The 24077-nt window shown below is 39.6% G+C and overlaps 7 protein-coding genes across 7 annotated transcripts in view; 4 read left to right on the forward strand and 3 right to left on the reverse strand.

Moving 5' to 3' along the window:
* The first annotated feature begins 220 nt into the window (after positions 1-220).
* On the forward strand, positions 221-2636 carry LOC108609112 (Organic cation transporter). Its single transcript, XM_018000809.2, has one exon. It carries the CDS (start codon positions 778-780, stop codon positions 2452-2454), a length of 1677 nt encoding a protein of 558 aa, XP_017856298.1. The 5' UTR covers positions 221-777; the 3' UTR covers positions 2455-2636.
* Positions 2637-4172: 1536 nt separating this feature from the next.
* Positions 4173-6365, forward strand: shps (putative monoamine oxidase sheepish). The gene is made up of 3 exons (XM_018001046.2): positions 4173-4633; positions 4689-4871; positions 4925-6365. The coding sequence occupies exons 1-3, from the start codon at positions 4251-4253 to the stop codon at positions 5790-5792; spliced, it is 1434 nt and encodes a 477-aa protein (XP_017856535.1). The 5' UTR covers positions 4173-4250; the 3' UTR covers positions 5793-6365.
* Positions 6366-9420: 3055 nt separating this feature from the next.
* Positions 9421-15258, forward strand: LOC108609019 (organic cation transporter protein). The gene is made up of 7 exons (XM_018000688.2): positions 9421-10517; positions 12372-12818; positions 12877-13031; positions 13094-13262; positions 13329-13470; positions 14166-14319; positions 14387-15258. The coding sequence occupies exons 1-7, from the start codon at positions 10402-10404 to the stop codon at positions 14908-14910; spliced, it is 1707 nt and encodes a 568-aa protein (XP_017856177.1). The 5' UTR covers positions 9421-10401; the 3' UTR covers positions 14911-15258.
* Positions 14418-16839, reverse strand: LOC108621497 (elastase-1). Its single transcript, XM_089462725.1, has 5 exons — positions 16569-16839; positions 16345-16507; positions 15867-15971; positions 15674-15792; positions 14418-15605 (listed from the first exon to the last, which is right to left on the reverse strand). The coding sequence occupies exons 1-5, from the start codon at positions 16687-16689 to the stop codon at positions 15256-15258; spliced, it is 858 nt and encodes a 285-aa protein (XP_089318851.1). The 5' UTR covers positions 16690-16839; the 3' UTR covers positions 14418-15255.
* A 299-nt stretch (positions 16840-17138) lies between these two features.
* Positions 17139-19639, forward strand: LOC108609287 (golgin subfamily A member 7). Its single transcript, XM_018001043.2, has 4 exons — positions 17139-17257; positions 17721-17865; positions 17934-18086; positions 18151-19639. The coding sequence occupies exons 1-4, from the start codon at positions 17154-17156 to the stop codon at positions 18289-18291; spliced, it is 543 nt and encodes a 180-aa protein (XP_017856532.2). The 5' UTR covers positions 17139-17153; the 3' UTR covers positions 18292-19639.
* Pdf (Pigment-dispersing factor) lies at positions 19297-20068 on the reverse strand. The gene has a single exon (XM_018001246.2). It carries the CDS (start codon positions 19953-19955, stop codon positions 19656-19658), a length of 300 nt encoding a protein of 99 aa, XP_017856735.1. The 5' UTR covers positions 19956-20068; the 3' UTR covers positions 19297-19655.
* A 1336-nt stretch (positions 20069-21404) lies between these two features.
* The window catches only part of Pde6 (phosphodiesterase 6), a 71134-nt gene continuing 68461 nt past the window's right edge, over positions 21405-24077 (reverse strand). Inside the window, exon 14 of the mRNA XM_089462724.1 lies at positions 21405-24057. Within this exon, the coding sequence (XP_089318850.1) occupies positions 23439-24057 (619 nt within the window). The 3' untranslated portion in view covers positions 21405-23438. The remainder of the gene's footprint in view (positions 24058-24077) is intronic.

Here is a 24077-nt window from a genome sequence, read left to right on the forward strand (position 1 = left end):
AGAGAGAGAGAGAGAGAGAGAGGCAGAGAACAAGAGAGCGCACGTGAGGCAGGTGTGCATTGGGTCTGGAATGCTGCCAACTGCATTGCAATTAGCGAGCGATGCTCGAGGCGCTATGCAACCCCGCTTTTGACCTAGAAACTAGACGAGCATCGAGCATCGAGCATCGATCGTCGATCGTCGTCTGCATCCCCTGGCAGTTCCCCGAGTTCGACTCATTGGAGAGCAACTGATTTGGCTACCTGGACACACGTGTAACTGCGATTTGGCAAATGCTGAGCAGCAGAGCGGCGTTGCGCTGCTCGGAGTTTGTAGATAGCCTCGTTGTCAGCATTGTTGTTGCTGTTGTTGCTTTTGTTTTTGCTTTCTGATATTTGTAAATGCTCGGAACAGCTGCTGCATATCGCTCTTAGTCGCGTTCTGGCGCAGATCACGAACGGTTCGTATTGCGCGCTTCAACTTTGACAAGGCCCAGCAGAAAATCTTTATATACATAGAACGTAATTCCAATTTCGGACTGCGCAGCGGCTCAATTCGTATGCATTTTATTGCCCAATAACGCGCCAGTTTATCGGCAGTACGCGGCGTATACGCAACGGCACAAACGACCAAAACGAGTTGTGCGCCAGCCATTGGACAGCGCGCTCGAAGCTCTGCAAATCGTACGACTGTGACGATCGCTGTGATTGCCAATAAAGCAACAACGATTAGACGGTACATACATATACATATATATATATATATATATCAGTGCATGACTGACTGCTATCGGCTGCCATGGGCTACGACGACGTTATCACCCACTTGGGCGAGTTTGGGCGGTATCAGAAACGCATCTACCTGCTGCTCTGTCTGCCGGCCATAGTCTGCGCCTTCCACAAGCTGGCTGGAGTGTTTCTGCTCGCCCGGCCTGAGTTCCGTTGCCTGCTGCCGCACGAGGATGCGGCCACCGCCCGCTTCGAGTCGCTGCCCCGCTGGCAGTGGCCGCGCGTCTATCCCAACGACAGCGTCATCGGCAAGCCCAACACCTGCGTCTACTACGATCTCGAGTACAGCCCAGAGTATCTCGAGGGCAATCGGACGGCGGCCAGCAATGCGAGTGCAGTGGTGTGCAGCAGCTATGTCTACGATCAGTCCAAGTATCTCAATAGCGCCGTCACCGAGTGGAATATGGTGTGCAGCCGCAGCCTGTTGAGCGCCACCAGCGACTCGCTGTTCATGGTGGGCGTGTTGCTGGGCAGCTTCTTCTTTGGCCAGCTGAGCGACAAGCTGGGACGCAAGCCCACCTTCTTTGCCGCCCTGGTGACGCAGCTGGTCTTCGGCGTGGTGGCTGGCGTGGCGCCGGAATATTTCAGCTATACTATTTCCCGGCTCATTGTGGGCGCCACCACATCGGGCGTGTTTCTGGTGGCTTACGTCATTGCCATGGAGATGGTGGGCGCCACGTATCGCCTCTTCGCAGGGGTCACAGTGCAAATGTTCTTCTCCGTGGGCTTCATGCTGACCGCGGGCTTTGCCTACTTCATCCACGACTGGCGCTGGCTGCAGATCGCCATCACGCTGCCCGGCCTGCTCTTCATGTGCTACTACTGGATTGTGCCGGAGTCGGCGCGCTGGCTGCTGTCCAAGGGGCGCAAGGACGAGGCCTTCGTGATCATCGAGAAGGCGGCCCGGGTGAATGGTGTGGAAATACCCAGCGAGATCTACGCCCAGCTAGTCGATGAGGCCGAAGAGATTAATCGTAAGAATGCCTTGGCCGCCGCCCAGCCAGCAGCCTCCGTGTTCGACCTGCTGCGCTATCCCAACTTGCGGCGCAAGACGCTGCTCATCTTCTTCGACTGGTTCGTGAACAGCGGCGTCTACTACGGCCTCTCGTGGAACACGAACAATCTGGGCGGCAATCAGCTGCTGAACTTTGTCATCTCCGGCGCCGTGGAGATACCCGGCTACCTGTTGCTGCTCTTTACGCTCAATCGCTGGGGTCGTCGCACCATCCTGTGCGGCACCATGCTCGTGGCCGGAGCCAGCCTGCTGCTGACCATCGTCGTGCCCAGCGACATGAACTGGCTGCTGATTGCCTGCGCCATGATCGGCAAGCTGGCCATTACCTCGTCCTATGGCACCGTGTACATCTTTACGGCCGAGCAGTTTCCCACAGTGGTGCGCAATGTGGGCCTGGGCGCCTCCTCGATGGTGGCGCGCGTCGGTGGCATTTTGGCTCCGTATTTGAATCTGCTGGGCGAGATCTGGCGACCCCTGCCGCTGGTCATCTGTGGTGCGCTCTCGCTGACCGCTGGGCTGCTGTCGCTGCTGCTGCCGGAGACGCTGAACAAGCCGATGCCGGAGACAATTGCGGATGGCGAAAACTTTGGCAAGAAGTCCAAGCAGACGGAGGAGCCCCACGCCGAGGAATTGCACAGCATGCTCAATGGCAAGAGTACGAAGGAGGGGTGAAGGATGCCGAGGCGGAGCGGAGTGGACATTTAAGCGAATTGAAGCAATTTGCATTTATTTATTCGATAAAAAAGTATTTCAACTCATTCGTGTATCGAACTGTACACCAAATCGTTTGTAGAAACTCAAATTATATACATTTATTGTTCCATTAAAAGAGAAGCAAAGCGAAACAAAGACAATTATCATTATTGAGGGTGTCTCTTCTTCTTCTTTTTAAATAATATATTTCATAATAATTCATTTCTTATAAATTTTTTATAGACTTAGATTAGCTACAGAAGTGGGTCTCTTCATAGAGACGGATTCGCCATTGCTAACGATACGAAAGCGAGAGTGAAAGAGAGAGCGCGCATAGTGTTGCCGCTCTACTTTAGCTAGAGTTCATTGTACAGACAAGCAGCTGTTATCATTTAATCAAGCGTAAATATATTATTAATTGTTATAAAATATTCTTTTATTTTATCAGCTGAAACGTAAACTTCTCTTATTTTTATTTTTGGATACGGCAGCATTTTTGTTTGTTATCACAAATTGTGTTCCCATAGCAACTGTAACAGTTATACATTATCAGTCAAACTGTTAATATAACAAAAATGTTTAGCGATTCAGTATTTTCAAAAGGTTTTATCAACAGCAGTCAGCTATTATTATTCTGTATTATTTTTGTCATTTGCATGGTTCAAAAATCATAAAAAAGATATACTTAATTATTAAGCTAACAGTAAATATTGATCTGGTCTGAAGGCTGATTTCATTAGGCGCAGCTCATTTGATCTGTATTCACACTGTGTGCATTTAGCTAGCCAGAATAAATGTGGCGCAAATGATATGATGACAACTTATGCTCAGGGTCAAAATTGTTATGAGTGTCAATTTCAATGGGTAGTGTCAAAATTGATATGATTAAGTTTAAACAGAACTGAACGGACTAATGACTGCATTGTGAGACTTGCAAAATGAATTCATATGAGTTGATAATTGTTATATTATAAATTCTGATTGAAGAGGGCTTATCTTTGTAGACATATAGCATACACAGACATCTGATGATAATGGTAGTACATAATCTAAGATATTATAAGTTAAGCTAAACGTTAAAAATGTAAATTCATGAAATGTAGTTTGTGAAGACGATAAGCTCACAAAGGGATTACTGGAATACCTCGTATGGCTTTAATAAACATTATTATAACAACGTTTTGAAGTAATTAAATAATGTTTGCGACATCTGTGACTTAAAATAGTTTTACCTCAACGATAAAAGCGGCCTGAGAGTGTGTTGCTGCACTTCTCTGCTATAAACTTTAAGTAAAGTTAATATACTCAAAGTGTATGTCTAATTAGTTTGGACTTCCATGACGTAGCAAAGTTTCAAACAAGTATTTTACGCTTTGGCCTGAAAGTGCGCAACAAGATTTGCACCGTGTTTCGCTCCGTCTCGGATTCATTTTTTACACTGCAAATGCAGTTTAGATGTAGATGTATAACTCAAGAGTTTCACTTGGCTGTTTTTTTTTTTTTTGTTATATTTATTGAAAGCGTTGAATCTGTACAATGCAATTATAGTACCTTAACAACACAGTTAGATTGCATTATATAGAGCCTAACCTTCTGATATACCCAGGAGGACTTACAATTCACTTTCTAGCCGAGTTCCCAGCGATTTGCTTTTATGTGGGATCCTGAGAGTATGCAACATTTATTGAACTAATTTTTTCGAGCTGTGCTTGAGTCAATTTGTTTTTGCTTTCAGATTCCAAAATTAAAGATGTCAAAACGATTTCAGTTTCCCAATGGACTTACCTTTTGGCAATGAACTACCAGAACTTGACGTACTTATAGTGGGCGCTGGTCTGTCCGGGCTAACCTCCGCAGTCAAAATACTAAACAAAGTCGATACGCTAAATGTGAAAATTATTGAAGAGGGCTCGATGCCCGGCGGCCAGCTTAGCTCCGAGGGAAATCGCTTTGTGCAACAGGACCAGTCGGAGCTAATAGCCTTCTTGACACAACTGAACGTGGCAGTCAATGAGCGTAAGGAGTCCGACCGAAATGAATCGTTGAATCGCTGTTGGGAACTGGACCGTGGTCTAACATCGACTCTAGCTAAATTTGAGCTTTGGCGTTATATCCATATGCTCGATCTGCGCATGAATAAGTTCGACTCTCGTTATAAGTTGGTTGAAAGCCTTTTAGATGAGCCATTCAACTGATCTACGCATTGTCTTTAGGTATCGCACCCGAATCCCAACGATGGAGCGTCATATATGTCAGAATCTGTTCTTCAGTCTGTCCCGGAAGTTTATGTACAATCTGGTTACGTTGGCCTCCGGAGTGTCGGCCAAGGACATTAAGTACGACGAGTTTATGTGTCTGTGTAGCACGTCGGGTGGACTGAGTGTGCTAGTTGATCTGTAGGTAGTCCTAGATCCATTTGCTCTTTAACATTTTTCAATTGCAATCGCAGCTATCTCACCATGCCGAAATCCCTGTTGAGCTTGTCCTGTAGGTCTCTGCTGCGAGCGTTGCTCGAAAAGTTGAGGCACAATGAGATCCAGTACGATGCGAAGGCCATTAAGGTGCAACACTTCAAGAATTATGTGCTGGTCACCGACTCAACTGGCCAAAGGCACATAGCCCAGGCCGTCATCCTGGCCATACCTTGGAACAAGGTGGAGTCCTTGGAATTCGAGCCACAGCTACCCAGACACTACCGCACAATCGGGCGGGGCAAAGCTAAGCGGCAAACGGGTCAGATAACTCAATTCTTTTTGCGCTACGATCATTCGTATTGGATAACCCGAGGATACTCGGGTCTCTTCTTGAACGTCGATCCATTTGTGGTGGGCTACGAGAGCAATTCGTCGCAGTACTCCGGCTACATGCTGCACACGGAGGAGCAGGCCGGCACCGTGCGAGATACTGTGCTGGATGTGCTGGCAGAGCAGTTTGGCGAGGAAATGCTCGACCCCATGAACTACAAACAGTTGACTTGCGAGCTAAGCTCCACGCTGCATAGGCCACAGGTCAAGCCCTGGAATCGAGTCATCTGGTCCAGCTCAGCGTCGGCGGCCAACAGCAATCGCAACCTGATGGGTGGTGCAGTGGAGAGTGGTTTGAGGGCGGCAATAAATGCCTTATTCGTGATACGGCCCCAAGTGGTTGGATGGCAGGACTTGAGCGATGTTCACGAGAGGAATCGCTATGCCGGTGTCAGCACGAGCTACATTGCGGGGTTGCTCAGTCGCCTCAATCTGTACAACATTGCCTACTATAGCGTCTTTGTGGTTGGTCTGATCTGTGTCCTCAGCTATAGCTATAACCAATCCGTCTAAGCAAAGCCTATCCATATCTATAAAATTCCTTATATTGTAGACGTCCAAAATTCTGTTGACATTGCGACATAGTATCAGGGTATATAGTCGGGCACTCGGTCACTATATCGTAGATTATTTCATTTACTCGCTAGCGTCCACTGCTGGACAGATTAGTATAAATATTTTTGCATAATTCCCAGCTCGTCTCGTGGGTAATCATTCACTTAAAGAGTCGCGTCTCCAGTAAAAAGCGCCAACAAATTGGATCCCATCAATTTCAATCATGCACCAAGTATTATATTTCGGTTTCTTAGAGATGAGACAGACATTATTTATATGTATACCTGTCGCATCGAGAGTTTTAAGCATGTTCAATAATCATATAAAATCGGATGCAATCAAAATTGTTTATCTAGATAATCCCGCTCATTTGAACAAATATCCTGTATAACAAAATTATATGTAAAATGGAATCGGTGGCATTAAGATTAATTGAATATTACTAATAATAACCGTTCAAAGCCAAATTTATTTACAAAATGATGTAGGATTTTGGAGATATTAAAGAATTGTCCATCTGCAAGGTTCAAAGATCATATCTGTAAAATTGTGGAAAAATTATGGGGGATACATCAAATATAATCATCACCTCTCAGGGTATTCAACATTCAAGTACTTGATCGTATTCACTGTACAAAGTCAATATTCTAGTTTGACTGCCTGCACTAGTATCCAAGGTAGTATTTGTAGACATTATGATAAGTTCTCGAGTTGTTTAGTGGAATCAAGTTTTATTTTTCGGTCACTCAAGATAAATTGAATTAGGTCAATTTCGTTAGATTAGTGCCAAGCATATATGACATACATATAAGAATATTATTGATGAATGAGTGCTACGCGTGAAAGTGTGGGCGTGTCTGGTTACGTGGCCTGCATAAATGACGAGCTTAACGGCATTTATGCACTTGAATCTTGTAACCGATATCCAATAAAAGCTGCACGTGCGCTGCCCCCAAACAAAGACTAAAGGAACAACAACAATAACAACGATCAAACTGGAGACCCGCCCAGGTAAACCCAATTAAAATGTCAACGGTATACGCCCCTGTGCATTTATTTATTTAATTCGAAATAAATTGAAAGTATTCTCTATTTTTATACTTGCCTCGCAGTTGATCGTCATTCATGCATCCATCATTTGGCTGTTCTCAATTATTAATATGTATACATATTAGACATGCTCCTTTCCATGCGATTCTCATATATAATTATATGCATGAGAAAAGCTGAACAATAATTTAAGAGGTACATTCAGGTGATACACTAAAAATGTTCACAAAAATAAAAGCTTATGTAAAACGTTGACTGTTGCATACCCTGCAAGCAGTCAGAGCTTAGCCCCATGGCTGTTGCTTACGTACATCCATTGATATCGGTATCGAGCGGTCGATTGACGTAGTCAAAATCATTTGTCTGGATTAATTGAGCTTGGCCAGACTTGAGAGCTCTTGAATTGAAATGTATGTTATCTAAACGCTAATACAGTTAACCTCACTCAGTGGGTTCAATGCATAGAAATCTGGTTCCAGTTTGATAACTCTTATAAAGATCGTAATCATTGCGTTTGTCATTCTCATCAAATCAATTAAAGATGAATACAAAGAATAAGAGAAAAAAAAAAACATATCTTTATGGACATTAATATTGCAAGTTCAAGAGTTACTCAAGTGGAAAAATATTCTCACAAGAAATCATCAGAAATACAACATTGCAGTGAGAACAATCAAGACCCTGTACTATCAATAGCTTATGTAAATTCTGTGCCTTCCGCATTAGAGAGAGGTTCAACATATCATTTACATATTATTCATTCACAATGTAAAAATGGTTATTTGATTTCTTTTTGACAATGGGTTCTTTGCTCTTTGCACTATCAAGAAAATTAAGAGCGTTGCTCTTAATTACGTAATTCCAAATAACGGAATTAGGAGACAACAACAAACATCACAGAGCTGGCGACCATGCGAATGCTAATGTTTGTAATGTAATGCAGACAAAATGTAAATTAATACATATATACGATATATATATATATACTTATTATACAGCGTACATATTTAATTGTTGTAAAGAGCGCTCGTGCATTATTTTGTAACGGCAATTGTCTTCGTTTAGAGTGAAGATCCTGTGCGAAAATAAAAAAAATGTTTTTGGGTTCGGCTAGGCAGAGAGATTGATTGCCTGTCACAGCTGTAAAATTAGGGGATGAGAGTTTCGCTTCATTTGAGCTGCAATCATGATCAGTGTTGCCAGGTTTTGAGACATAAAAATAGCAAAATCGTCTTTAAAAAATAGCTGAAAATAGCTAAACAAATTTTAAAATAGCTTACAAAATAGCTGAAACCTTTATGCATTATGCATTTACTTAAAATTTTATTTTTAAATGTTATTTAATAATGTTACAATTTGGTCCACATCCAAATCATCATCAGAAATATATTTTTGATTAACTGGAATCATGTTTAAATGGAATCATGGAAAAATGTTTAAATTTTTTGCCCAAAGGCGCCAGTTTTATGTTTTTTTTCGCGGCATGCATTTTAATAGCGTGCAATTTGGCAAAAACACTGCATTTGCAGTATATACAATACGCCCGCGTGTTGTCCGACTCATCCTCCTTAATCCAATCCTTAAATTCGGTGATTGTTTTCCAGGAATCACGAAATTTCTGCTTAACAATTAATGCCAAGAAGCGCGCCAAGAAGAATTAGCGATGGTGTAAATTCACAACTAGTGACGGTATAAGTACGATAAAGTCGTGGTGGTAGTATCGCGCAGATCATTACGTAGAATCACAGATCATTACTGTTCTCTGGTCAGTGGTACAATTTGGGACTTAATCGAAAAATGTTTTTTTTTTTTTGTGCTTTAAATACTAAAATCAAGTTCAAAATATTCGTTTGTAAAATAGCTAAATTTATAGCTAATAGCATTTTCAAAATTTTCATAGCATTTAGGGTTCAAAAATAGCTAAAAATGCTATTAAATAGCTAATCTGGCAACACTGATCATGATGCCTACACTGAAAGAGAACTGTTTCAATAATGAAGATAAAAATAAATATATTTCATTCATACTATATATATTAGGTGGATAAGTTGAATTTAAGCCTCTAGTTGTGGCTATATAAATTAAAAGGAATTTTTTTAACGTTTATCCAAATAACGAAAATAACACACAATAGAACGATTATTAATCAAATTTCTTTTCTATGACCAGAATACATTAGCCTAATATGCTACTTCCCGCCCTCTGTAGTGTGCCATTGTCACTAGAAAATAATCTCTTTAACAAACGCGCAATGATTTCAAAAATGGAATGCACCACAAGTACACTCATATACACACACACATAGACGCACTCACGCACACTACGTAAATTCCAGGCAAAAGTAAATGGAAAATGAAACGGGAAGAGCTGTAGCCGAATGCTATCGAAGCAGAGCCGAATCCAGAGCAACGCGTGTTCGCGTCTCAGTGTAATGAGAGTGCGTATACTCTGCTTATGGGTGAGTGTAGTATGCATGTATGTATGCATATGGCGAGTCTGTTTAGTCTGGCGAGCGGGCGGCTAGTACAAAACGCTGCGATCGACCTCCCTTGGGCTTAGTTTGTGAGACGCCTCCGAAGCGGCAAGTAGTTGGTAGCATTGCAAGCGACTGCATCGCATAAGGCGCACGCTACACGCGCTCGAAAGTTCATTCAAAATTAGAAACGTTTGCCGCGCAGCTGCTTATTATAAAAAAAGAAAAGTAGAAGAAAGAATGAAAGAATGAAAAAACAGCAACACACACACAAATTGAATTGAATTCAATTTTATGTTTATTTTAACATATAAGAAACATTTTTGACAAGTGAATTGTAAAAACAACAACGTGTAGTTGACTAAAGAAAACAACAACAACATGTGCCTAGAGCAAAACTAGAGAATAGAACATTAGAAAGATCAACCGTAAAGAAAATTCTAAAAGTGAAAGTGAAAACAAAAACAAAAAAAGAGAAAGAGAAAGAGGGAGAGAGAAAACAGAAATCAGCTCTGCATTTGCCTATCGCAATTGCCATTGCATTTCGGTCAATCGTGTCTATATTTGAGGTATTATCAGTGCTACTGGAGAACTACGGAGAAACCAAGAGACGGATAATAGCTCCCAAGACCCATGTCAGAGGCTATACGCCGTGTTAATGCACTCGTAATCACCCGACAATTGGACGCAACAAATTCTATAGATTCATACGCATATACATATATATAAATGTACATATATAGAATATATACGCAAAATTAAATCCGTGACTTTTGTGAGCAATTGATTGGCATAGATAATACATATATAGACTGTCATACGCGAATCTGGTTTCAGAGCCGAGATCAGTGTGAAAATGTGTTTAGCTTAAAGTTCTTCAACCAAGTGGAACGACCTATTATTGTCTATTTTTGGATTAATTCTCAATTTGAACTCTTATCAAATTTTTGTTTGCGTCTTCGAGTGTGACATATAATCATATATATAATAACATTTATATTAATATAAATTTATAAAGAATCTGTGATAAAGATAAGTGCAAAAATGACCAACTCAAAGGATAATCTGGAAAAAACTAGAGAGCTCATCACTGAGCAGAGCATGAAGGATTTGCTAACAAAGCAATTGGAAATTGTTGGCAGTGGCGGCGCCTTTGTGTGGTAACCGGGGGTTTCCTAATGACTCATAAATATATCTTATATATATAATTAATTTATAAAGTAAACATTTTCTGTAATACGGGTATCAGTTCACGATTATATGATTTAATTCATAAAAAAAGGAAAAAAAAGAAACACTTAAAAGTTCAAGATCAGCTGGAACTGTAATAGAACTGGGAAAAATGCACTTAAAACTGATTTAGCTAAACAGACTCTACCAAGTATTAGTCTGAGAATTTCAGTTCAGGCATAACACAAGTAACTAAGTTACTTAATAGTTTATAAAAATTATTTATAGCTGTACATGTTTCGACACAATAGTTACACCAAAGTCTAATATTCAGAGCACGCCACGTGATTGACATACATATATAATTTGTATTGGGATTGAGGAACTCTAGTCTCGTATTACTTATGTGCAGCCATGTCGGAGCAGTCAATGCACTGGATTAATAATAGACAAATCGTGTCCGTTAACGATAATCTATACGGCACAACCTGATAACCGATTCTAAAGTGAATCGGGTTAGCAATCTACATAACATACTTGTGTTTGAAACCGGTACTCATTATGATTATCACTATATATGTATATGTATACCTATTTATGTATATATACTGCTCTTTTTTGCATTGCCTCAAGGAGGTTCAGTTGAGTAAGTGGAATATTGATGCCGATATTGAGAGGGCGGCGTTAACCCAAGGACAGTCGCTGAACTGCCAAAAACTAGTATCTGAACAAACATTAAAGATTAAACAACTTCTAAATAAAAGTCAGACTGCTTTGAATTTTAACGATTTACTCCAAGAAGAAATAAAAAAAAAAACATATTTGAAATATGTAAATATTGCGCATTGCGTTCCGGTTTCCCGGTTGGACAAACGATTCGGCGACGATGACGCTTACATTGAATACATTTTCAATATGTATTTATATATTGGAAGTCGTAATACGACGTACACACATATGCTTCGCATATTCAGCACATCATGTGCTGAATTTTTTAAATAGATATAATCGTGAGCCCGACTCCATGTTTGGATTGTGGAATGTGTCACTAACCTTCGCAACATTTTCGTTCTCGCAATTATTAGTGGAATTTAATAGTTTGATCAGCGATCAATAATGCTATTATATCCGCTAATCGTTGGGGAAGGGTAAATAATGGGCAATATGGTTAGGAGGAAGTATATGTCAATGTAATTATTAATGAATGCAAAAACAGTGCATTTCTCGAGAGACTATTATAAGACTTAGAGACTATTATTATAATATATTATAATATATACATATATCTGTACACTCTCTGAATTCGGATATTATTTTCTGAGTCTCTTTTTGGCATGCTCAAATTCTATAGACGTGATTAACTATAGATATATCGAATTTACCAAAAAAAAAAAAAAAGTTGGATAATTAATATTAAAATCAAGCTGGTAAGAATATTAGACTTGATAAAGATCAAGGCTATACAAAGGTATAGCCCATGTTTTCATGAACTCTGATATCTTGTTAGAAATCTTCATAGTTCAATTGCTACGAATATATATATAGAGTTATAGAGTAGCTCGACTTAAAAGTATAGCGTGTTTCCTAGTCGGTCATTCCCAGCTAGATCAACTTTATTATAGAAAAGACGAGCGCGGGGTGTTTAAAAATCAGAAATTTGTGTGAATGTGCGAAAGATTAAATTTGCGTGTCACAATACGAGCTATAGATAAATATACATCTGTTAAATATCTAAATCGTATTAATTAGCGCCAGGTGAAACTTTATCAAAACAATTTCACCGATTCGTGTGTTTAAATGGACAATTTGCACTTCGTTCTAACTATTTGCGTTTCTTTTCATAGGGCTATCTTCTTTCTGTGCGTCACGCCAAACATTTTGAACGGATTCCATGTGTCGTCCTATACGCTGCTCGGCCATTTGCCCGATGACCAGTGGTGCGGCATTGATGCACTGCAGCACACCAACTGGACTCTGGCGGAGAAGCGCAGCATTAGCGAATATGAACTGGAGTCTGGCGGCTGTACCATCTGGGATTGGGACTACGAGCACCTGAGTCGAATGTCCTACTCATCGGCACTCAACTACACGCGGCGCATGGCTCAGATCAATAAGCCGAGCGTGGTGTCCTGCAAGACCAAGGGCAGCTACGAGTATGCCGAGCCGGAGACAACATTCGTGGCCGACTGGGAGCTCACCTGTGAGCGAAGCATTCAGCGCACCTCCGCACAGGTGGCCCTGTCGCTGGGCAAGTTCTGCGGCTCCTTCAGCTTTGGCATATTGGCTGACAAGTAAGTCGACTCTAATCGAAAATAGTTTCAATCGTTACATGTATTATCTACTTTCTAGATTTGGTCGGAAGACCTCGTTTACTTTGGGCGCCGCCTTCTTCATTGTCGGCAGCATCTTCTGCACCTTCACGCCATGGTACAGCGTCTTTCTGATTGGTCGCTTTGCCCTGGGCTCAGCCTCGTCAGGCCTATTCTATCCTGCATTTACAATGAGTACGTATAAGATATCTTTTATATATGATTATAATTGATGATTATCATCATTCTTCCTCTAGTTGTGGAGAATATTTGCCTGAAGCATCGTACCTGGATGTCCATTGCGTTCTCTGCCTCGTATCCTGTGGGCATGATCCTGCTGGCCATCGTAGGCTATCTGATCCAGCCCTGGCGCTATCTGCAACTGGCCTTGACCATGCCCTCACTGCTGCTGATCCTTAATTGCTAGTGGGTTGACCTTGGATATTAATATATCTTTAATTTATATATAATGTGTATTCCTGCTTTCCTTAGTTTGATGAATGAATCGCCGCGTTGGCTTATAACAAAGCAGCGCTACAATCGTGTCTACCAAATTCTTTTCGGTCAGCCCAGCCATTATGATATTCAGCCCACGATTGCGACAGCCACCGAGACGTGCAGCGATAAGAAGACGGTGTGTACTAAGATCTTTCCCACTCATCCTCAATAAATATATTATATATTAGTTGGTTGTCAGGCGACAAATTCCACTTTAAATACAACATAGACCGCATAATAGGCTGCATTTGATGGTCTGCGTGTGACAGCAACTGGAGACGATCGAGATTGGTAGAGGCGTCAGTTTTGTTAAGATTAATTTGACAAAAGATCACAGTCTGAGAGTCACCGCACGTCCATAATCGGTGATTTATTTTTAGCTTTGTCTAATCAGTAGCACGTGAAGCAACAGATGATCATGATCGTGCTAAAGATTCGTTTCAGTAAATGAAATCTCGTCAGTACTCCATAAGAATCACAGTTTAAAAGCCATTGCATTCGACTTACAGTCTAAGTGTCACTAAGAAGTAGAAGAGAACTGGTTGAGATTAGTTTAAAATCGGTCTCAACACAAAACACAGTTGAAAGGTCACTGGCCTGTACGACTTGAGTCTGTGTGAGCTGCTTAGATTGCTCTTAAGTAAATGGAATCCAGTTCAGAAACAGTCTTAAAGCCACAGTCGTATAGTGATAATCTAAGAAAATTATTCTCGAATGATGTGATTTTAAATCTAGCTCATTCATTCAGAAATTACAGTTTGAAAGTCACTGCTTGGCGTTAAGCATAAGTTTACTTGATTATTATAACATTTGCAATTTCTTTTCATTTAGTTGGAGTCTGCCACGAATGCTTCACTTGTAGAGAAGCTAAAGAATGGCCCACTCAAGTCAATTATTGAGCTCTTCGCCAATCCGAAGGTACGCCGATATATATTCACGTCGTACTTCATGTTCTGTGTCACCTCACTGAGTTACTATGTAACGGGTAAGATTGCAAGATCAGCTATAAATATGTACTTGGTACAATCAAAATAACATTCAAACTCTCGTAGCTCTGAATGCCGCCAATTTCTCGGTCAGTCGCTACCTGTACATTGTGGCCACAGGTGTCGTGGATATACCGTCGTACGTGGTGCCTGTGATAATGCTGCGCTACACGGGTCGTCGCATCACCACCATGTTCCTCTTCATGTTGACGGGCGTCTCGCTGCTGCTGGTGCTGTCCGTGCCCTCTGGCAGCACCACGTGGATCGTATCGTTTGCAATGCTGGGTCGGTTTGGCATCAGCGCCACCTACTCGGTGGTGACGCTCTACACCGCTGAGCTGTATCCCACCGAGATACGCAATTCGGCGCTGGGCACCTGCTCGACGTGGGCGCATGTTGGCTCCATATCAGCACCGTATGTGGTCGATGTCCTGGGCGCCCTTGGCTGGTACATTCCGACAACCATATGCGGCTGCTGCGTTCTAGTAGCTGGTCTGCTGACGCTTACACTGCCCGAAACCGGCACGGACAAGCTGACCGACAAGGTGGAGGACGTACCAGCCATAGAGAGTGGGCCTGAAAAACAGTAGCCCCTGCCGGTCCATCTGCAGCTAGTTAAATTAGTCTAAATCAAACCTATATATACCTAACCCTGTATACCTGTACATGTATGTATATATATATATATATAAATATATATATATACCCATACATGTAGGTATATATGTATACTATATATCTATGTGCTTATCGTACAATTGTAATACTACCAGTACTCTAGACCTAAGTTTTTTTCTATGCGTAATTGTTAATTTTACTCTTCCTTGCATTGTCATATATACATATATATATATATGTGCATCGTTTCATGTATGTATATTCGTGAATGTTTTCTGTTTCGATATAGTATAATTAATAAATTATATGTATAATCGTTACTTCTGGATGAGCAGCTGCACCCATTCGTAGTAGGGTCGCGTCACCGTGTAGATGCTGGGCATGCCAGGAATGCCGCAGGTCAGGCCGTGGGAGACAAGTCCGTAAATGTATTCCCGACCATTCGCGCCATATGGACATATTAGCGGACCACCCGAGTCGCCCTGGCACGAGTCCTGATTGTTGCCCAGCGCACAGACCGTATTCGCATCGTTTTTGGGCGCCCAAATGTGGCCGATAATATCGCGACATTGCTGATTCCCAATCACCCGCACCTCGGCCTCGAAGAGCTGCTTCTGCGATGGCCCAGCATGCCTCGTCGCGCCGTATCCAATTATTCTGCACGATTCTGAAATCACAATTTGTGAAAAGGATAAGCCTTGGGCTTTGAAGCAATTAATCGACTTGTGTATCCACCACTGCTATTGGGCTTCATTCCATGCGGCGGCAGCTGAGCGAACTGCAAGTCCGTGGCCAATTGTCCTTTGAAGGGGCGCTTCAGATGGAGCAGTGCGATATCATTGCGGTAGTTGGAACTATAAATATATACACATATGCGTATTGAATAATATTTAGGTTTCTAATATAGATTGAAAACTTTCATACTTACGGCTGAAAGTAAATATATTCTGCACTCTTCACACAATAGGGTTTTAGATTTTCCACATTTTCAATATTTTCATAGCCGATGAAAGCGACTATGTTTTCAATCCTTCTGTAAGTTTCAATTATAGTTTATATTAATTAATCAAAGTTTATATTATACACATATATCTTAAGTGGAGAATGTGTCTTAATTTCGCATAGTTCACTTATCAATTCTATTTATATAATTTTTTTGAAATGTAGAAAAAATAATTTTTAATTAAAATTACTAAAAAAAAATTCAATTGCTCTATTGCAAAAAAAAAAATAAATAAAATAAAATAAACATCGACCCGTCTAAAATATTTTCAACGTAAGCAAAATATATAATTTTTAATGAAACATTTTTTGTATATATTCTCCTGCTTTGCCGTTTCTCCTAACCCTAAATCCGTTCTCTATCTCTTTCTTCCCCCTTCTTGTCTTTCTCTACCCATACTTACTTTCTCCAGACACAGTGCGCCGCAGTCAGTATCCAGCGCTCACTAATGATGCTTCCGCCACAGAAGTGCTGATATACCCGCTTCTGGGTAGCATTGACATCGTTTCCATATTCACTCACCACATCTTGTAGTGACACCATAAAGGGATACTTCGCGGCGCCATCTGTAATATGAATTGAAGGCTTAGTATGACTCTCAATATCCAATTGATTTTAGAATACTGCCCACGCTAGACACAATGCGGCCCCCAACAATGGGCACGGCAAGAGAATCTCTGACGCAAAGAACGTTTAGGCAAATTAAATGCAAAAGGCATTTAAGAAGACAAATGAAAGCAGCTCTCATGCTGGAACTTTGTCAAGATACTAAGCATACTATAACCATTTTCAAATAGAGCAAAACAGTTTTTAGAATAAATAATACAAAAAAATATAAGTAATAATAAATACAAAACACAAAAGAAATGTAAGCGCAAGCGTTCACAAGCTGTGCAAATAATTCAATGGGAATGCGTTTGTTGTATGTTTTGAAATCTCTACTGCGGGCGGCGTCATCGAACTTTGCTAGAGCAGCTTTTCAAGTGGAGTTTACTAAATCGACAGTTAGTTATGATTATATACATATCTATTAGATTACATATCTCTAAGGGTTCATTCATCTCAAGGCTGGCTGAACGGTTTGAAACTTCAACGGCAACTCAGCAACCTGGAAAAGCGGTCTGGCAGCACCGGTATGATATTATGGTAGTACAAAGCGATGGCCACACTGTTTTTGGTAAACAGCTGATTAACTGTAGACGAAAACTGTGAATGGTCAGACGCCATTGTGTACACGTTACGTGCGTTGCGAATTGTAAGTGTAAATTGTTCATTAATTTTTTATTAATTGCTGAACTAATATCAAATATAATAAGGTATAAACAAGTGCATTAAAAACTTTAACCTTGTGCACTCAGTTGTTGCATATTTTGATTTGTTGAAACATAAATGCATAGCAGATTACATACAGTTTAAGTTGAAGCTACTAATTTTTGTTTTGTTTGTAATAAATTATGCCTAGGTCATGCAAGTGATATGAGTATTCTAATATCAAACTAGTTATTTCTAATTATTAACAGTTATCAATACTGGGATAGCCACAAGGCCAAGTGCTATGGGCCTGAACCCCACCCTTAACTCACTATTTTTTTTTTAATGATTTTTTTTTTTTTTTTTTGCTGAGCAAGTCAAAGTGGGCTTTGCAAATTCTTATTGTTGTTGCTGGTTTTGTTTGTTTGTTTATCTATTTTTTTTTTGTCCGTACAAAATGATCGCGACGTACCAAATGTATCGATTCATGCAGATTCAGTTAATCAATGGATTATGGGATTTTTACAGTACAATAATGTCACAAGGCGGTGGCACACCATCAACGAGCAATCCAACCATTTTGCATGGCGGCAAGGTCTTCATACAACGGGACTATAGCGATGGCACCTCAGTGAAGTTTCATACTAGACTACCCCCAGAGCTGGATGGCATGGTATGTAACGGTTAACCCGAAAAAAAGTGAGATAGACCTGAACCATATTTTGCATTTGATTTTCATAGATTGAACGGCACGTCTTTGAGGCGACGATTAACAGGCTTAACGAATTTTATGCCGAGGCAGAGGAGGGCTCGTGCAGCACCTACTGCGAGGGCTGTATAGGTTGTATAACAGCGTACTTGATATATATGTGCTCTGAGACACATTACGAAAAGGTGAGCCTAGCTATTGAAATATTTGGTACATTGACTTAATTTGTTAATCTGTTTTTCTACACAGACGCTGCGTAAGATTTCCAAATTTGTTGCTTCCCAAAATGAACGCATTTACAATCCAAAGGGTCTGCAATTGATCGATCCAACCTTTCGTGGTCTTCGCGTTATAGAGATAACCATATTTGATCGTCCGGGGCGAACGTGACTTCCGCTTTCGCATTCAGCCAATGAGTTTTTCATGTGAGGCATCTGCGGTGTCGCAGAACATCTGTGTCGACAACAACAGCAAAAAAAAAGAAAACAGAAACCGCAACAAGTCAAAAGCCATTTCGTGTGTTCCCCCCTCAAAGCTTTATTAAAACATTTAAAAACAAGTGCAAAAATGCGAGACAGAGTGCATGCTCAAAGGGATCGACGCTAGGATGAGACCTTTCAATGGATCTACGCATCTTCATTTTTATTTGTGGAGCACGTGCATTAGTCATAAGTGAAAGAGCTGCATTGATGTCACAGTCAAATGAGCGATATGTTTAACAGTTTGTTAGCCAAGGCAGAGTTTAACCTTAACGTGTTAGTTAGTATGAGTATTTATGCGTTAGCGAGAGGCGCGTTGCTAGTTGATTAAGTGAAAAGCTACTGATACTGCATTTGAGCTAAAAACATAGTTACATACATTTACTTATACAAAGAAACAAACAAACAATCACCCACACACATACATAAATTTTGCACATGTTATTGTATTTTTATTTAACTAATTTAACAAATTTTTGTTAATACATTTAATATTCTATATTTGATTTAAGCATCTAATCTTCAATTCGATTTAAAACATTCTGCTTTAGTGCAAATACAAATATCTAATTGTAGCACATAATAACTAAATGAGAAAAACCTTTAAATATTTAAAATACATAAAGTTTTATACACAACTCTTGAACGTTTTCGAAAGAGCGCCAAATGAACTTACACATATATATATATATAAATATATATATATATATATATATATATATATAAATATATATAGAGATATATTGAGATAACCAAGTGAAGAATTGTTCAATTTTTAATAAAAAAAAATAAAAAAATAGAAGCCTAAAAAACATAAAAAATTGTTGCCTGGGTTGAATATCTGCGAGCTATTTGCGTTCAGCGCTTCACTTGGCTCAAATAAATATTATCATAAAAATTCGAAGTTAAAGCTAAATATGTTTTAACATATTTTCATTTTTAATTTTCTTTTAAATAGTTTACTTAAAGGTTTACATTTGTAGCTGCCAGAAAATGCGCATAAATTTGTAAGACAATTTTTGCAGGCAATTGGTGAATTTTTTGAGAGTCATGTGGAAATTGAAGAACTTAGGCTTAAGAACTAGATATACATATATATTTTTTGTTTGTTTTTTTTTTCCTTTGCATTTTTGTTTGTATATATTGTTTAGAAATTCTAAAGCGACTTTTATACTTAGTAATATACCGTCTTTCTTCTCTATGTATATCATATATCATAAATCGTATCTATATCATTATTATCGAACGAGTTGTAAATGGTTCACTTTCCATCATCTACTTGCCCGCTTCGTTCATATTTTTGGGCAAGCTGAGCAGCGAATTGATCAGCTCGGAATTCCTTTTGGGCATGCGCATATTGTTGTTCAGCGAATTGGCCAGATAGTTTGGATACTTGCACAGTGTGGCTGGCATTTGGACACGTCCATAGCGTGCGACATTGTTAATCCAGTCATAGAGATCTCGATTGTACTCCTTTTCCACATAGCGCTCCTCGTCGGGCGAAGCCTCCACTAGAGACCAGCAGAGGCAACAGGCCAGCGCCAGCAGAGCCACAGTCAGGCTGTTGTGAGCCATTGTCAAGGGACGACAGCAAGAGGAGAACAGGAGCGTAAACAGCAAGAGGAGGCGGCACAGTCACTGGGTATCGAGCTACTTGCAGCTTGTGAATGAACAAATCCCAATTGGCAACTGCATTTATATAGCAGTTGGCGTGGAACAGTTCGGTTAGATAAATCACAGCAGGACATCGCATGGTATGTACTTCGGGGCCATCTTACGTCTGCGTCTCGATGTCACTTCCAGGGTAAATATATGCCAGTCGCAGGCAAATAAGGCAAATAAAGGTTTCCTGCGAGAGCTCGCCTCATGGCTAATATTTGATTATGCACCATTTTATGTGCGTACCACAAACAGCGGGAACAGGAACGGGAATGACAACGCCAATGACAACAGCATCAGATTTGCGCTCTATTTGCTTATCCTGGTTAACAAGCGCATACATTGTGGGCGTACTCTGATTAATTTTAGACTGAGCGCCACATAAAATTAGTTCTTAAATTCTTTTTTACGACTATTACCAAAATAACACAGCCCCCATGTCGCTCCGTTCATAGACTCGACTTAATATTGACTAAATATTTGTAGACCTAATATTTGAATCTAATACGACCTTGACGAGGCAACTAAATCATTTTGCTCTTATATCTTATTTGCTTTCGACTAAAAAGGCATCTGCGTGTGATTATGTAATGTGCGTAAGCAACTTCTTATCAACTAGTTTATAAATAATAATAAGCTATTTATATAACTCATAACAAAATCATCACGGTAACACAGGCCACCAAGTATTAGTAATTTTCAAAATATAACTTAGGGCGAAAAGTGTCTGATCTCATTAAATTTGTAGTATTTATTGTATAAAAAAAAAAAAAGATTTTATTTTTGACTCATTAAACATCAAAACAATTATTTTTTTGTCATTGTATCTATAAGTTTTAACTAGATTGTTGCATTATCTAATTTTTTGTTATAATTAATAATTATAATTGAAAAAGTATTTATAGTCTAAACTAATAAATGTAAGTAAGAAATAATTAGATAAAATACTAAAGAAATTTTTAAATTAAATACAAATAAATTTTTTAATTTAATTTTTATTTCCCTCCCATTTGTAAATAATGAACAAAAAGTACATTGGAAAAAAAAATAAAAAAATAGCAAATAATTTTAAACAACTCTGCAAAGTTTTGCCAAAAATTAAGTTGGCAAATTTTGGACGAAATTGGCTCGAATGATTCTTTGAGAAGACAGCGTCAATATGGGAAACTTTGTATTTCGCTTAGACTGCATCGTATTAATCCTTTGGGTGCTTTGCGATGCTGAGATTAGGCCTGTATTTCTTCTCTGATTTGCCCGCTGGCTGCATCGATTGCACGGCAGATCTGCATAAAGGCTATGATGAGTGCATTACATGCACATATTAAACCCTATAAATAATGGAAATCGCCTGAATATACAAGAAAGTTTTTGAATTTTCAATGACGTGATTTATTTTTGATTCAATTGCATTGACTTACATAGTTACACAAATAAAAAGAATTTTAATAACTTGTATTAACTGATAGTATTGATAAGAACATCAAATGAACGATTTTGTGCTTGTGTTTTCGTTCGCAATAAAAATCGAGTGTTTTTTTCCATCTAATTCTTTAATATCAACTCAAAGCTCGTATATTTACATGAAATGGGAAAATTAGTCAAAAATAAGTTGAATCGGTTTGTGCTATAAAAATTGTGTTTACTTTTCTCATATTAATTAGAAAACTTTGAAGTGCCTGATCGCCAATTGGGGGATAGTCAATCATCTAACGTCGAATATATAGCGAATATATAACGTCGAATATAGCTATAGATTCTTATATTTGCCTAGGTAAAGTTTTGAAATACACTCATAAGCAAGTACTTAAGTTCGTTTATAAAGTTGTCTGGATTTTGATTCTCAGTGGCGCGATAGAATAGCTAGAAAAATAGTATAAATAATATATATATATATATTATATATATATTATAATGATGGTGCCTACAATGTACAATCAAGCATTAGCTATTATTATATATATATATATATATATATATATATATATATATATATTGGGGTACATTTGTAGGAGTAGTCTATTGTTTATATAGTTACTTAAACACATTTTATACACACACGTAAGATTTTGTAACTTCGTTCAACATTCAGAGTTTGAGATATTTGTTGATCTTTATTTGTATTTAGGTGCTAATTGTATTCACTAGATATTTGCTTATTTGCCATTTAGATTTGAGTTGAATTCCAAAATTGACAAAATTGATTTATACTTTTTAATTCTTGTCTACAATTAAACATTCGATTCATATATCATCTTCTAATAATTTCAAATATTTTAAAAAATTAATTTTCGTGCACAATTTACGAAGATTTTTGTTTACTTTTCAAGTGTATTTTGTTAAATATATATTTATATATATTAATATGTTATATAGTTAGATAGTTTAGCTAGTCTAGAAATATCATAAAATATTGCTATAGTTTGTATTTTTCACAAATTCTGGTTTTTTGTCTCAACAGCTGCTTAAATATAGTTAAATATATTATTAGTACATGTTGTATTTTGGATTTGGTATGCCATCAAGAGTTTAAGAGTACGAGTACAACACGTGTATATATTTATCACATGCGGACTAGTTGTAATAGTTTTTTTTTTTTTTTTTTTCGGGCACGTCAACCCCGATAAAACTAGATAGTTTAGTCATGCATAGCCTCGTCGAATTTCTTGCTTAAACATATGTATGTGTATGCTCTATATATATATTTATGTATCTGGTATTTTATACGTTTGACTAGCACGTTTCGATTACGAAAGAGAACTACTTAACACATTTGTATCGATTATCTATATAGTACATACATATATTTGACTTTGTGTGGTGTACAAACATCTAAGAGCTTAGAGTTACGGTTCGTTCAGATTCAAAGTTAGAAAAACAGAGATAGAGAGATAGTAGAAGAGCGGAAGAGGAGAGAGAGAGAGAGATAGAGAGAGTATACCAAAAGGCTTAATGCGCATGCGCTTTGGCCTTTAGGACCTTAAATAGATCACATGATTTGACATTCACTTAGGTATAATATTGCAATTATCTTTGCTGTATGGGTATGTGTGGTTGTGGGTGTCGGTGTGGGTGTGGGTGTGTTTGGGTGTGGGTATAGTGGTCTTTACTTATAGGCATATACACGTAGAGTAAACTAAAGTTGTTCTCATTCAACTTGCACTACACATTAATTAGTTAGTTACTATCGTTAGTTAGTTAGTTAGTTGTTCAGTTAGTTAGTTAAGACAATGTCGTTCGAGATTATAATTGTAGGATTGATGGCTGGCATTTTGTTGCTATGCACTCTGTCCAGCCAAATTGTTCAGCCAATTAGATTTCGGTCAGCCCCCCTCCGCTTTTGTCAGTCTCACTGCCAGCCGCATTGGAGGGGGTCACCAAACTCTAATTAGACGGCTTTCGTCATAATAATGCGCACAGCTTGGAGCGTTTCTTGCTCTTGTCGACGGTGCCAGCGGACGAAGTGGACGAGGAGGCGGACATGCGGCCAACGCTACCGGAATGTGGCTGGGATGGGCTGGTTGGACTCTTGTCGTCCATGTCCTCGCTGACATGTGACTCGAGCAGCTTGAGCGATGTCTTTGGCTTCGAGCCGTCCATGCTGTTGTAGAGCGTCTTCGATAGCTTCGACCGCACCACCTTGCCCAAGGCGCCTGTCTTCTTAATGCTCAGCCGTGAGCTGCTGCGCTGATGCTCCGGTGTGTGGGTATCCTCTCCACCGCCGGCGCTGCCTCCATGCTGATTGCAGTTGAGCGTTGTCACTGTGAACTCAATGTCCTTGATCTCCTCATCGGCACAGCCGGCAAACTCCTCAACCGGCTTGTCGATCGTGTCGTGATCGATCCAGGTGAGCCCCATCTCCACTTTCTCCGCCAAGTCCTGCCAGTTGCGTCTGTTCTCCAGCGTGCCTTCGTACAGCGGCGTTATCCAGGGGAACGTGTCGCACAGCACTCGGTAGAGCGGCAGACAAATAACATCTATGAAGCCCACCTGCATTTTGGGCAGCTCATCCTTGCGCTCCCTGCAATTCCCAATTCAAGT

This window comes from Drosophila arizonae, chromosome 2, assembly GCF_054131065.1.
Source record: "Drosophila arizonae isolate 15081-1271.41 chromosome 2, UAZ_ARI_1.0, whole genome shotgun sequence".
Classification (NCBI taxonomy): Eukaryota; Metazoa; Arthropoda; class Insecta; order Diptera; family Drosophilidae; genus Drosophila; species Drosophila arizonae.